The 14,606-nt window shown below is 34.2% G+C and overlaps 1 protein-coding gene across 3 annotated transcripts; it reads left to right on the top strand.

Moving 5' to 3' along the window:
• Positions 1-1,947: 1,947 nt before the first annotated feature.
• LOC130675588 (uncharacterized) lies at positions 1,948-4,710 on the top strand. Of its 3 annotated transcripts, none has more exons than XR_008991315.1 (3): positions 1,948-3,824; positions 3,925-4,117; positions 4,482-4,710. XR_008991315.1 is itself a non-coding variant. In XM_057481360.1 (2 exons), exons 1-2 carry the CDS (start codon positions 2,367-2,369, stop codon positions 4,483-4,485), a joined length of 1,755 nt encoding a protein of 584 aa, XP_057337343.1. In that variant the 5' UTR covers positions 1,949-2,366; the 3' UTR covers positions 4,486-4,710. The 3 variants fall into 3 exon arrangements, 1 of the variants encoding a protein (XP_057337343.1); XR_008991316.1 differs by having other exon boundaries at positions 3,907-4,117; XM_057481360.1 differs by having other exon boundaries at positions 1,949-4,117.
• The last annotated feature ends 9,896 nt before the right edge of the window (positions 4,711-14,606 follow it).

Raw genomic sequence — 14,606 nt, 5'->3', positions numbered from 1 at the left:
ATTTATTCAAGTGACAATATTACCTATTTATTGCTGAGTTACCAGTTGTTGAAAGAATAGTTGAACTTTCACGATTTTTTATGAACATTATGAACTTGTAGTTTGATCATAAAAATTCTGCAGCTTTCGTAAGTTTTTTATTTGATTTTTGGGACGTGTGAAGATCATTAACATTCATTCAATTTTTATTGTTAATATAAAGGCTAAAATATTCGATGATGTTTTTAATTAACTACATCGTAATTTTCATTAGTTTATATCTGCATTTGAGGTTTACAAAATGCAGCGTGTGCACTATTAGAAAAAAAGTTGAACAGAAAGTTGATATATTTAGCTTGTAGACATCATATTTTTGAAATTATTTTAAAAAATGTTGTGAAAGTAGCTTGGCCAGCTACCAATAGCCCTAACGTACCAATTTTTTCGAGATTTGAATAGGGTTAGGTGACTATCGATCAATCAAAATATGATATTGGTATAGAAGACGATGCGATAAAAAATATCCTAAATGAGAAAAAAATTTATTTATCAACTTTTATCCAAAATCAACTTCAGGTAATAATAAAAAATCAAAAATTTTGTAATTAACTGTACAATAAAAATATGTTGTACAATACATATTATACCCCTTCAAATGACATTAGTTTTTAGTTTTGTTTTGTTTTTAGATTTTAATATATATATTGTTTATTTTTCTTGCAGAATTAATGGTTTTGTATTTTTAAACGAATTTGTTATCATACAGTCAATTTATTATTCTCAAACAAGATAAAAAAAAACCTATCAATTAATTCATAAAATTAGATCCTTTGCATAATTATTTGTTATTCATAATTGATAATTTGTAAAATTGCCCACACTTGGGAATTATATCAAATTTTGAAAGTTCAACTCAAGTTTCAATCAAATTACGACTTGTATAGAATTTAATTTTTTTTTTACAGTAAAATATGGTTTATTATAAGTATTGAACAAGTTACTACATACATTATCTTATAAATTTTCACATACTAGAGATAAACGAAGTTATTTATTTTAAGTATTTTTCATAAATATTTTGGTTCTAATGTAACTAATTTTATTTATTAACTTCTATCCATTTTTCAACATAATTAATTTATTTATTAATTTCTTTAGAACCGTCCATCAAGAGATTATTATTATGAACGTTTGACGTAAAGCTGTATTTTTTGGGGTGTTCGGCCGAAAGATGGAATAAAGTTTAGAGCTCCTGGTGCTATGCACCACGCTAGATGGCTCTCGAAGGCTTCATACTATCTGAAGACTTATATGTTCGAAAAACAATTCATTGTCAACACTACAGTATTACGTGCTTTACGAGAAATATGCTCGTTCATTGTTTTTCTTTTATGTTGAAACATGGTTTCTAGCACCGGATGCAATCAAAGCACCTTATCATAATTTGAAATTGTTATAAAATTTATAAGAATATGCAAAACTTCATCCTAAAGTTGTTGAGGCAACTTGAGTAAAATTGTCGAGACACTTTTGGTATCTAGATGAAAAACTTGTATGTTTGGCTCTATTCGATTCAATGATCACACGAGACAAAAAACTAAAAATGGTCTATTCTACTCAAAAAACTATATTTGATCATAATGAAAATGTTAATAGTATCGATAGCAATAATAAAAATAACCTCGAATAATTTTGCAAAAAAAAACAATTCAAATAAATGTCACAGAATACTATTAATGATTTTGGAGTACATGATAAAGACCAACGACAGTTTTTGTTATTAACAGTTCAACAATGTCAGCATGACTTTCCTGCATGTGCATAAAAAAAAATTATTTAATAGTATAACAGATTGTATCATTAACCACAGTATAATTCTTGTGTTCATATTTCTTACTGAAAATAACAAGTTTTATTCATTATTTATAAATAATACTCGATTACTTACTTGTTAAGGGGTTAGGGGTAGTCAGAATTTTCAAAAAATCGATTTTTTTTTTTTTGCATTTTCTTAAAGTATAATATTTTAAAAATATTGTGTGAAAATTTGAAGTGAATCCGACAAATTCTTTTCGAGTTATTTAACAATGACCAAAGGACGCTCGGGTGCTACGTGGCATTCGAGAGCAGGTAGCTAGAAACAGCTGCAAGCAACCGACTTTTCGGGTTTCATTGTCATGAATATCTCCCCATTTTAATGTATTTATAATTATATATATATATATATATATATATATATATATATATCCTTCTACATATATTCACAATTTGTAGGTAGTACAAGAACTGAAAAATAATTTTTGGTTGCCAGTATACCTGTAGTCGTTGCACTGATCAGTCGATAGTTTTGTGATAAATTATTTCTCAAGTGAATTAAATTATTAACCATGGGACGTGATTCTAGAAAGGTTTCAAGAGAACTTCGGAGTTCTGAAAAAATTAATAAGTCGCGTTCAGTCAAAAGAAAGAATGTTTTTAATCCGAAAACAGCCGAACGTGATGAAAGTATTCAGAGTACATCTTCTAAAAAATTAAAACAAAACACTGAAGATGATGTACCTGAAGACAGCAGTACTGAATTTCGAATAATAAATTTTATTCAGGTATTCACTGCAATTTCTGCTCTTATAAAATGTAAAAAATGTGATGGAAATGTAGTGTTTCAAACAGCAAGTACACGTGGGCTGGGATTCAAAATTGTAGTTGCATGTAATAACTGTGGAAATGAATATATTCCTTCCTGTTCTTTCGTTGGGCATTCTTATGAAATAAACAGACGTTTCATTTTTGTAATGAGAATACTAGGAATAGGATACGAAGGATTGTGCAAGTTTTGCGGCCTGATGGACATGCCGTCTTTTTTAGATAAATCTACGCATACAATTTTACTGAAACAGATTTTGAATTGTAGTAAAGCCGTCGCAGAAACCTTCATGACGAAAGCTGTGAATGAAGAAAAGCAAGCAATGCCAACAACTGAAAATGAAGATATAAATCATCTAACTGTATCGGGAGATGGAACCTGGCAAAAACGGGGATATACATCGTCATTTGGAGTTTCTTCTATAATTGGCTATTTTACTGGAAAGATTCTTGACATAAACATTAAAAGTGCATATTGTAAGCTATGTGAGTATTGGAAAAAAAAAACAAATACTGTTGAGTTCGAGGAATGGTATCAATCGCATGAAGATGTGTGTTCTGCTAATCATCAAGGGTCTTCTGGGAAAATGGAGGTGGATGCGATGGTCGAAATGTTTTCGTATTCTGAAACTAAATATGGAGTTAAGTATGCCAACTATATTGGTGATGGTGACTCCAAGACCTATTCAGGAATTATAAAATCAGATCCTTACGAAAATACAACTGTAAATAAAAAGGAATGTATAGGGCATGTCCAAAAGCGGATGGGGAGTCGATTACGTACGCTGAAGAGTAAACAAAAAGGTCTTGGTGGTCGAGGTAAGCTCACAGGAAAATTAATAGACAAACTAACTGTGTACTATGGTTTAGCAATACGCCGGCATTGTGATTCTATTGAAAATATGAAATCTGCTATAATGGCAACCTTTTATCACTACGGCTCGAGTGATGAAAAACCGAATCATGATATGTGTCCAAAAGGCGAAGAATCTTGGTGCTCTTACCAGCGCGCTGAAGCAAGAGGAGAGCTTGATACCTTTTCTCACGATTATTCTCCTTTACCTTGTGATGTTTTAAAAGCTATCAAGCCTATATACGAAGATCTTAGTAATGAAAATTTACTTTCAAGATGTGTAGGTGGATTCAATCAGAATAATAATGAAAGCTTTAACCAACTAGTATGGAAAATATGCCCAAAAACGGTAAATACTAGTTTTACTATCGTACAAATAGCTGCATACGTTGCTATGTGTATATTTAATGAGGGTATAAATTCATTATTAGTCTTGATGAATACACTAGGACTTAATTGTGGGCCTAATTCTCATCGGTATGCAGAAAGAATGGATGCTGCACGTATCAAAGTAGCAGATAAGCGCGCTAATGATAACACCCGAGAAGGTCGATTGCAACGTAGGCACCAGCAAATCGATATTTTGGAAGCTGCTATGTCGGCTGAAGAGCTATTATATGGTCCAGGAATAGATGACTCAGTGTAAGTTATTAAATAATTCTTATAATTCGACATAAATCCATAGCAAAACTTTAAATGCGTTTTTCTCAAAACTATGTTTTCTGAACTGGTGATCACTGTAACTTAAAAACTGCTCGGTAGATTTCAATAAAATTTATTGTACTTTTGAAATACATTAAAAACTCGTGCCTGATCGAAGGATTTTTTTTTTTTTTCAAAATTTCGATTTTTTTTTAACAATAAACTGTCGGTTTTTTTCTCGAAAATTTGAAAAAAATTTCCTGAGGCCGCCATTTTGTTAATTTCGAAAAAAAAAAAAAAAGCTTCGATCAGGCACAAGATTATCTATTAATAAAACTAATTTTTCTTGTCCGATTGATTTTAGATGAATCTCCAAGGACTTATGATGATCACCGCAAAGGACTTCGGGAGGAACGGGCTCTACAAAAACAGCGATAACTTTTTGAATTATTAATTTTTTTTTTTGAAATTTTCGTGAAGTCAAATCGAAACGTGTTCTAATAAAGCTATGTTTTTATTTTTGTCAAATAAAGTAATTAACTACAAAAAAAAAATTATTGAAAATCATCATTTTTTCATACCCCTGAGTACCCCTAACCCCTTAAATAGAATGAAACTCATTCATTTTAAAAATATATCTCATTTATGTATATTTTTATTTTTTTATTTATATATTTTTTTTTAACTTGATGTAAGACAAGAAAATATCATATTTAAAAAATATTAAGTACGATTTAAAATGGTTTAATCGTAATTTTTTGTTGAAATTTTATTTTTCAAATTATTTAAATTACTAGAACTCCGAGGGACTTCCGTTTTCGGTGACAAATAAAGTGTGTGCGTTTTTTGTAGGGGAAAAGTGCAGTGGGTTTTTTAGGTAGAGTTAAGGAAAAAAGAAAAGTGGAGAGTAGTGGGTGGAAAAGAGAAAATTTTTTAGAGTGGGGTGATGAATAGAAAGTATAAGGGGGTAGAGTGGTGTAAAGGTTTTTAAGGAAAGCTCAGAGGGAGGTAAATAAAGTGAGGTTAGGGTAAAAAGTGCAAGGGGTAAGGGGAAAGAGTAAAGTGTAGAATTGGAAGTAACAGGCAGAGGCGCTGAGGAGGGCAGGGTAGAGATTCTGAGAGGAAGGTAAGGTAGGAAAGAAGTAGTTGCCCTCGCAGATTTGAATCACGGTGGAAACACGGTGGGTTTGTTCCATTCTACCACTGTGATTACGCGGTGTATCCACCGTGATTTCACGGTGGCTTGACCACTGTGTATACACGGTGTTTCCACTGTGATTACGCGGTGAATTCACCGTGATTCCACGGTGGCTTTGTGCTATTTCACCACCGTGGTTCTCCGGTGTATCCACCGCGTAATCATAGTGGAAACACCGTGTATACACAGTGGTCAAGCCACCGTGGAATCACGGTGGATACACCGCGTGATCGGAGTGGATACACTGTGTATACCCGGTGGTTAAATGGAACAAACCCACCGTGTAACCACGGTGGATCCACGGTGTTTACACTTCCACGGTGTTTCCACCGTGATTCAAATCTGCGAGGGTGAGAATAGGTAACAGAGTAACGAGAGTGGATAAGAAAGGGAGTGAGTAGACGAGTAGAGTAGGTAGGGTATGGGTGATAAAGATAACTTAATAAAGAGACCAAGTATTGAAAGAGTAAGGTTAGCAAGAAGGGGAAGTGACGGGGAGCTTGTAGAGGCGGTGCTGAGAGGAAAAAGAAAAGAGAGGGAACAAGAAGGAGAAATAAGATTATCGAAAGAACTAGAGGAGGCAGAGGTGTTTAAAAGAAGTAAGATAGCAGTGAGAACACCAGAGAAGGAGGGGAAGGAAGCTAAAACGGAGGATATGATCAAAATGGTGGAGGGGATGTTGGGAATTTAGGTATGGTAATCGTGAATGAAACAAATCAATTTATTAAACAAATGAATATTATATCTTTTATTAAAATACGCGCTCTAGGGTATGTCTTCACTCGTAAGAGATTTAGCTTAGACTAACTTATTCTTTTAATATTATTTAACTCTAAGGTCCAACAACCTCTCCTCTTTTTGTATAACAAAGATCTCTAAGTTCAAAATATATATATATGAGTGCAAATGAAGAAAAACATATTGCCTTGCATTTACTTGGAATCTCTCGTCGACCCAAGTACCTAAGGTCATAAAATTTGATCCATGCTAGCTTTCTTTTCCTTAAGTAAGCATATACACATTTTGAACTCAACTCAAATATATATACTACGACTTAAATGCGACACTGTTCGAAATAATATTTTGAACAGAATATTTAGTAAAGAGAAATAATTAAATAAAGTATATATAAGAATAAAGATTGATTTTTGTACAGAGAATCCAACAGGGGATAATGAAATCAGAGTGTGGAAAAATCGGGCAAGGGTAGAGGAGCTGGCTTCAGAGGCGAGGAAATGAGGAGGATGTGGGAGGCGGACAGGGTGGAAATGGGAAGAAGAATAGACGAACTAGAGAAAAAAGTAGAAAGCCTAGAAAAAGGGAAAAAGGAAAATGGAAATAATGCGGAGGGGGGGAGGGATCAGATATTGAAGATGGGGGAGGAGGAGAGGTAACGGGATAGAGGAAAGGAGGCTTAGGGGTTTAGAAGTAAAAATGGACAAGAGGGAGAGGGAGGTTAGAAGGAAAAACATAGTGATTAGAGGAGTTAAAGTAGGGGAAGGGGTGGAATACGAAAAGGAGTAGAAAATATATGGGAAAAAATAGGAGTAGAGGGGGGAAGGGTAAAAATGAGAAGAGTAGGAGGGGTAGACAAAGAGGGAAGAGGAATGGTGTGGGTGGAGCTGGCGAGGATAGAAAAGAAAAAGGAAGTTATGAAGGCGAAAAGCAAACTGAAAGGGGATCGGGAAAGAATTGAGGATGATCTAACGGTAGATGAGAGGAGGACAAGGAGGGACAATGAGGAGGAGGACAATGAGGGGAAAAAAGATGATGGCGGGGGGTAGGAAAAGGGAGAGGGAGGAAAGGTGGGAGAAGATAAGCGAAGGGGAACCGGGAATATAAGTATATAAGGGGGGTAGGAGTGCCGGGATACTTGAAGAAGGGATCGAAGGAGGAGAGGTGGAGAAGAGTAGCGAGGTATAGGCTAGGTGATGGGATGAAAGGGAGGATGTACTGGGAGAAGGAGGAGAATAAAAGATGTAGGATTTGCGGGTTAGAGGAGGAAACATGGGAACATGTATGGGAGGTTTGCTCAGGGTTTGGGGTGGAAAAAGGATGGCAGGAGATGAGGAAGGAAGTGTTAGGAAAGGAAGGACAGGGGGAAAATTGGTTGATAGAAATAGAGAAATTAAGAGAGGAGAGGGGGAGGATGTTTAGGAAAGAGCAGCAGAAACGGAAGTCGGAGCGAGTGGGAGAGAGAGGAGGAATGAGGATGCCAAAGAATTTTTTCTTTTGGAAAATTTTCTTTTTTTCTCTTTTGGATCCTGGGAGTGGAAGGTTGTGTGAGAAGATAAAATTGTAAAGGAATGTAAGGATTTATAGGGTTTGTAAGGAGTGGAAGTAGGTTAAGGAATGATATTGTAAGGCGGTAGATGTAAGTGTTTATTAATATGTAAGTTTGTTTCTTTTTTCGTTTTGTATTTGCGCTTTGTATTATGTAAAAAGATGTATGTAAAAAGGGGACGAAGGTCCGGTTTATAACCCGAAAGGGACAATAAAGAACCAATAAAAATACTAGAAGTCGGTAACTATGAACTAGAGCGACTTGACTAATAGGACCTTTTTTCAAGGGAATAAAATTTCCAATAAAATTCTCATTAATATTTGTAATGTACTTTCATTAGTTTACGTTCTGCAAGCCGAAAAAGGTCCATTTCAGGGGAAAAATGACTTCCGCAACAGACACAAGTGAAAAAAAAGGCCATTTGGTAGCCGAAATGGAAGGTAGATTTTCCAATTAATCTATATAAAAAGTTACATACATACATATCTTATGATACATGTTAGTGTATAGTCATGATATGAAATTAGGCTCGTTTCCTTAGAGTGAGGGTAAAAAAAGACAACGACTATTTTCGATAGAGAACTTCAGATAGTTGATTTGACAAAACATTATATAGGTAATGTATTAAACTAACCTTCACGCAAACAAAGTATAGAAAATTTAATTAGTATGGGATCATAATTGTAATCGCTACTACGATGGCAATACCAGTGATAATCATAGGGATTAGAGGTACATTTGATACATCATAAATAATGAAAAAAATCCTTTTAAAATATAAAATAGCTGTGAAATTCACAGGTTATTTCGATCACGATAAAATACAACTGACAGAATTGTATTATAATGGGAAATGCATAAGTTATGTGGGATGAACGCACCATATTTGCAACATCTGATGATTCCATTAGAATTTTCGGGGCCATCAAATTATTGGAAGAAATGGTCAAAACATAAAGTTTAAGGTCAAATATTAAAGCTTACTAAACAAGCTTTATGATACTTTTTACTGAAATTGTCTATCAGTTTTAGTTTTAATGTTATATGAACTTCAACAGTGAATATATCTGATTTTTTCGAAAAATCGTGAAAATTTCAAACAAACATTACTTCAAAACTAATCGACCGATTTAGCTCATCTTTGGATTCGATCAAGATAATCGCCTATGGAATAAGTGTAAAAAATTTCATTGAGATCCGATAAGAACTGTGGGTGCTATCGTAATGACAAGACCAGTGATAATCATAGGGATTAGAGGTACATTTGATACATCGTAAATAATAAAAGAAATACTTTTAAAACATATAATAGCAGTGAAATTTACAGGGTATTTTGTGCACAATAACATACAACTGACAAAACTGGATTATAATGGGACAAGCATAAGTTATGTCGAATGAAAACCATATTTTTAACATTTTTCGATTCCATTAAAATTTTCAAGGCTATCAAATTATTGAATAAAATTGTCTAAATGTAAGGTTTAAGGTAAAAATTAAAGCTTATTAGTCAAGCTTTAAAATACTTTTTACAAAAATCCTCTATGAATTTTAGTTTTCAAGTTATATGGACTTTAATAGTGATTAAAAACTGATTTTTCCGAAACATCGTTAAAATTTCAAACAGCTATAACTCCTAAACTAATCGACCGATTCAGCTCATCTTCGGACTTAACTGTGGTAATTACACATAAAATAAGTGTAGAAAATTTCATTAAGATCGGATAAGAACTGTAGACACAATCGTGTCCTCAAAAGTCCGTTATATTACATAAATATATATATATATATATATATATATATACACTGGTCACAGAAATTAAGGGATAGAAAAAAAATCCGAAATTTTTAGGTGATTTTCAACATGCTGTAACTCGGTGAAAAATGGTCGTATAAAAAAAATAAAAAAAGCAAATTGTAGCCTCAAGTTTCCAGTTTTCAGATCTGGACCTCAAAATTTTTTATTATGTACGGTTCCGGAGTAATCATAAGAAAACCAACGAAAAAAAATTTTCAAAATTTTTGCTGGTCTTTCAATACCTCTATGGGCGACAATAAATTTTTTTGAATAATCCGACTGTCTGACTTTTCTCGGAAATTTTATGCCCTTTAATTTGGTGGCCTTAAAAAGTCTCTACGACGATTTGGCGCCGAGTTATCATTGATCAAAGCAAAAAAGTCCGTTTTGGCTTTGATAATCAATAACTCCGGATGTATTGGTCGTACAGAGAATGGAAGCAGGGTTTTGAAAACTGGAAAACATTCTCTATAAGGCAAAATTAGTGGCATTTGATAGAAAAATTTTTTTTAAAGCGATATTGTTTGGTAAAAAAGAGGTCAAAATTCACAAATTTAAGGATATTTGGAAATCTTGCTATAACTTTGGATATGAAGGATGAACAAAGGATATCTTCGACTTTTTTTCAACCTCAAAGTGTCCTGAAAAAACCCTGAAAATTTCAAATCGCTGCGATTTTTCTTTCTCAGTGCCACGAAGCTTTAAATTTATCGATTTTGTCAAAAATCACCATAATTGGTAGTTTCTCGGTTTTTGTTCATTTTTTCGATTTGAAAATTTTTTTTTTACCCATAATCTTCATTTCTTTGATCAAAAAGATCGATTATCGAAAAAAATTGAAAAAAAAAAATTTTTCAAAAAAATTTTTTTTTTTTCAAAATTTTTTTTTTTCAAAAATTTTTTTTTTTCAAAATTTTTTTTTTTGTTGTATCTGCAATGATTTATCATTGTCAAAAAAAATTCCTAAAATTTTTTTACCGCCGGCATTAGAGTTACCCAAAGCGTATGTTTGTTAAGTTGACATTTAAAGCAGATGCAGTTACAGCGGTAACAAAAATTTTAGGAATTTTTTTTGACAATGATAAATCATTGCAGATACAACAAAAAAAAAAAATTTTGAAAAAAAAAATTTTGAAAAAAAAAAAAAAAATTTTTGAAAAATTTTTTTTTTTCAATTTTTTTCGATAATCGATCTTTTTGATCAAAGAAATGAAGATTATGGGTAAAAAAAAAATTTTCAAATCGAAAAAATGAACAAAAACCGAGAAACTACCAATTATGGTGATTTTTGACAAAATCGATAAATTTAAAGCTTCGTGGCACTGAGAAAGAAAAATCGCAGCGATTTGAAATTTTCAGGGTTTTTTCAGGACACTTTGAGGTTGAAAAAAAGTCGAAGATATCCTTTGTTCATCCGTTATATCCAAAGTTATAGCAAGATTTCCGAATATCCTTAAATTTGTGAATTTTGACCTGTTTTTTACCAAACAATATCGCTTTAAAAAAAATTTTTCTATCAAATGCCACTAATTTTGCCTTATAGAGAATGTTTTCCAGTTTTCAAAACCCTGCTTCCATTCTCTGTACGACCAATACATCCGGAGTTATTGATTATCAAAGCCAAAACGGACTTTTTTGCTTTGATCAATGATAACTCGGCGCCAAATCGTCGTAGAGACTTTTTAAGGCCACCAAATTAAAGGGCATAAAATTTCCGAGAAAAGTCAGACAGTCGGATTATTCAAAAAAATTTATTGTCGCCCATAGAGGTATTGAAAGACCAGCAAAAATTTTGAAAATTTTTTTTCGTTGGTTTTCTTATGATTACTCCGGAACCATACATAATAAAAAATTTTGAGGTCCAGATCTGAAAACTAGAAACTTGAGGCTACAATTTGCTTTTTTTTTTTTTTTATACGACCATTTTTTACCGAGTTACAGCATGTTGAAAATCACTTAAAAATTTCGGATTTTTTTTCTATCCCTTAATTTCTGTGACCAGTGTATATATATATATATATATATATATATATATATAAATTTTTTCAAGAATGGTATTTTTGAACTCTACTCAACTGTTTATGATAGTTTATGACAAAATTCCTTAAAAAATCGACCATGAGGACAAATACAATAGTTAGATTTTTAATAAAATCTATCTAAAAATCTACCTAAAAGCTGGAATTACAGCTAAGTAATTACGGGCACTTTTGAAAAACACCAAATGCCCTATAATTTGCGTTCAGAACTGCGTCGATATCTTAAAGTGCAGCTGAGTATTAGAAAGTTAAAATACAAGTAATTTAATTTACGTGTATTTTAAATGAGAAATCTTTAAAATCAAATGGAAGATTTTCAGGATTGAAATTAAGAGCTCACAGTTGGAAGGAATTTTTGTTTCAGCATAAAAACAATATTTTGGTTGATGAGCAATGAAAATACTCTCTCAGGAAACAAAGCACCCTAATTCATTTATACATATTTAGTGGTTAAGGTAATATTAAGTATAATAAATTAATTATTCAAACCAACTAATTATGTTTTGTAAATATTTTTATTTAACGAACGAATGTGACCCAGTAAAATTAAAAATACAATCGAAAATGCTTAGATATGTGTATGCAGTCCGGTGGTATATTTTAATATCTTTACGAATGAGGTAAAGACAGAAAACAGAAAAATCGATGTTCGACGTAGATTGCCGAAATTAATCAATCGCTTTGCAGTGCAGCAACGCTACAGAACTCCCTTCGTTTTTTTTAATACACGACAATTAAAGTAATGGATTATTTACGACTGATATAAAAAAATAAATGAGTAAATAAATGAACAAAATAGAGTGGTGAATTGTTACTTTGTAAAAAAAAATTTTTATATAAAAAAAATTAAATTGCTTAAATTTTTAAATACTAAGCCGGAATCGGCGTTTTTTGGTCTCGGTTGCTGTGTTGTTGTTTGGCCGGGAGTTTGTTGTTATCGTCACCGTGTCGTCTCGATTCGCCTCGTAAACCGGCTTTAATCTGTCCACTGAAATGGCGATTTGTCGTCCTCGAAAATCGACAATAAAATATTTATCATGTCGAGTTTTTACACGATATGGACCTTCGCACGGCGGCAAGAGAGATGGTTCAACCTGGTCATTCCGTACCAGTACGTGACTGCAATACTAAGGCTCCTGAAACAGAAAACAGAATGCTTGTCGTGACACGACATTTGGGCCAGTGCCAATGAATTGAAATGACGTTTCAATGTATTAACGATATATTGAGGTGTAGTTTTGTTACTGGGAGTAAGTAACTCACCAGGCAAACAAACTGGCTCAGCGTACACTAGTTCTGCCGAGGTCGCCTGGATGACATCTTTCCAAACAGCGCGTGAGCCGAGCAAAACGGCTGGTAATGCGTCATACCATGACTCTTGATGACACTAAAGTGCTGATTTTAGCTGACGATGTAAATGTTCGATGAGACCTTTGGCTTGCGGGTGATACGGCGTAGTATGCAGGTGTTTTATTCCATACATCTATATTAACGATTGGAATAACGACGATTCCAATTGCAGACCTTGGTCCGAAGTTATACGTTTCGGTACTTTGTGGCGTGGAATCCAGTACAGTGATAGCGCATGTGCTATTATCTCTGCAGTTCCATTGGATAACAGGACAGCCTCAGGAAACCTCGTGAATCGGTCGATGATCGTTAAACACTGGTCGAAGCCTCTTGATGTTTTTAAAGTTACTAGGTCGATATAAATGTGCTCAAACCGTTCAGTTGGAGGTTCACAACTGGCGATCGGTGATGAAACGTGTCTCTGAATCATATTTTTCTGGCAATCAATGCAAGATTTCACCCATTCACGGCAATTTTTATTAATCAACGGTCAGACGTATCGCTTCGAGACCAACTTAAGTGATCCTTTAATTCCAGGACAAGCGAGCATGTGTAACGAGGTGAACACTTTTTTCCTTAGTGGTCCTGAAACACATGGTCGCACCGTACCTGACGCAATGCCACAGTACAATGCTAAACCATTCTCGCAATTGATTCGTCGAAGCTGCAACGCAGTTGTCTGTTGCAGGTTGTTAAAGCTCGAGATCTTGCTTCTGTGCGTCGGCAAGTTCTTCTGATGTAATGGCAATAGTTACTGCTGCAACTCGTGACAATGTGTAAGTGACAATATTGTCGTTGCCCGACACATGCCAAATGTCAGTCGTAAATTAACCGATGAAATCCAAACGGCGTAATTGCCATGGTGATGTTCTCTCCGTAAATGCGTGTTGAAGCGGTTTGTGATCTGTGTAGATCTTTACGTGTCAAGCCTCGAAAATATGCTGATAATGTCTCACGGTGTCGTAGATCGCGTGTAGTTCTTGATCATAAGTCAACAATTCTTGGATCGACGGCTGTAATTTCCGGCTAAAGTAAGCCAGTGGCTGCCAGTCATTGTTTACGCGTTGCTGGAAGACGGCGCCGATCCCGATTTCTGATGCATCGGTAAATACTGCCCAATCTACGTCAGTTCTTGGATGCACGAGGAGTGTTGTATCAGCGAGAGATCGTTTAGCGGCATCAAATGCGTTTTGCAAATCAGCTGTCCAGTTGACAGGATGCGATCCTTTGATTTTCGGTCCTTCCAGTACTTTATTTAACGGCGCTAAAATTTCTGCAGCGTTCTTAATGAACTTTTCGTAGAAACTTATTGTGTCAAGGAATCTACGAAGTTCTTTAACGGTTTTGGGAGGCTGGAGATTAACGATAGCCTCAACTTTTCCCGGCAATGGTTTAATGCCGTGTTCGTTGATTAAATAACCGAGGAATTTAACTTCGGTATTGCCTAGCTGGCACTTCGGAACGTTTATTACTAGTCCGTAATCACGATGACGTAGAAATAATATCTTGAGATGTTTTAAATGCTCCTCTTCGTCTTTGGATGTGACTAGGATGTCGTCAATATATGGAAATACGAAATCCAGATCACGGGTGATTACGTCGATAAATCGCTGGAACATCTGTAATGCATTTTTGAGTACAAAAGTCATGTATGAAAACTGGAATAAGCCAAACGGAGGGATAATAGCTGTACTCGAAGTCGGAGGAAAGCTTTGGTAAAATCGACAACAGAGAAGGTTCGTTTCCCATGTAAATACACGGCAAAATCAACCATATATTGAAGTGCATATTTATAGATAAGAGTACGGTCGTTTAATAAG

This window comes from Microplitis mediator, chromosome 10, assembly GCF_029852145.1.
Source record: "Microplitis mediator isolate UGA2020A chromosome 10, iyMicMedi2.1, whole genome shotgun sequence".
NCBI classification, from domain to species: domain Eukaryota; kingdom Metazoa; phylum Arthropoda; class Insecta; order Hymenoptera; family Braconidae; genus Microplitis; species Microplitis mediator.
Note: the sequence above shows the minus strand (reverse complement) of the source record. Positions and strands in the feature narration are given on the sequence as shown.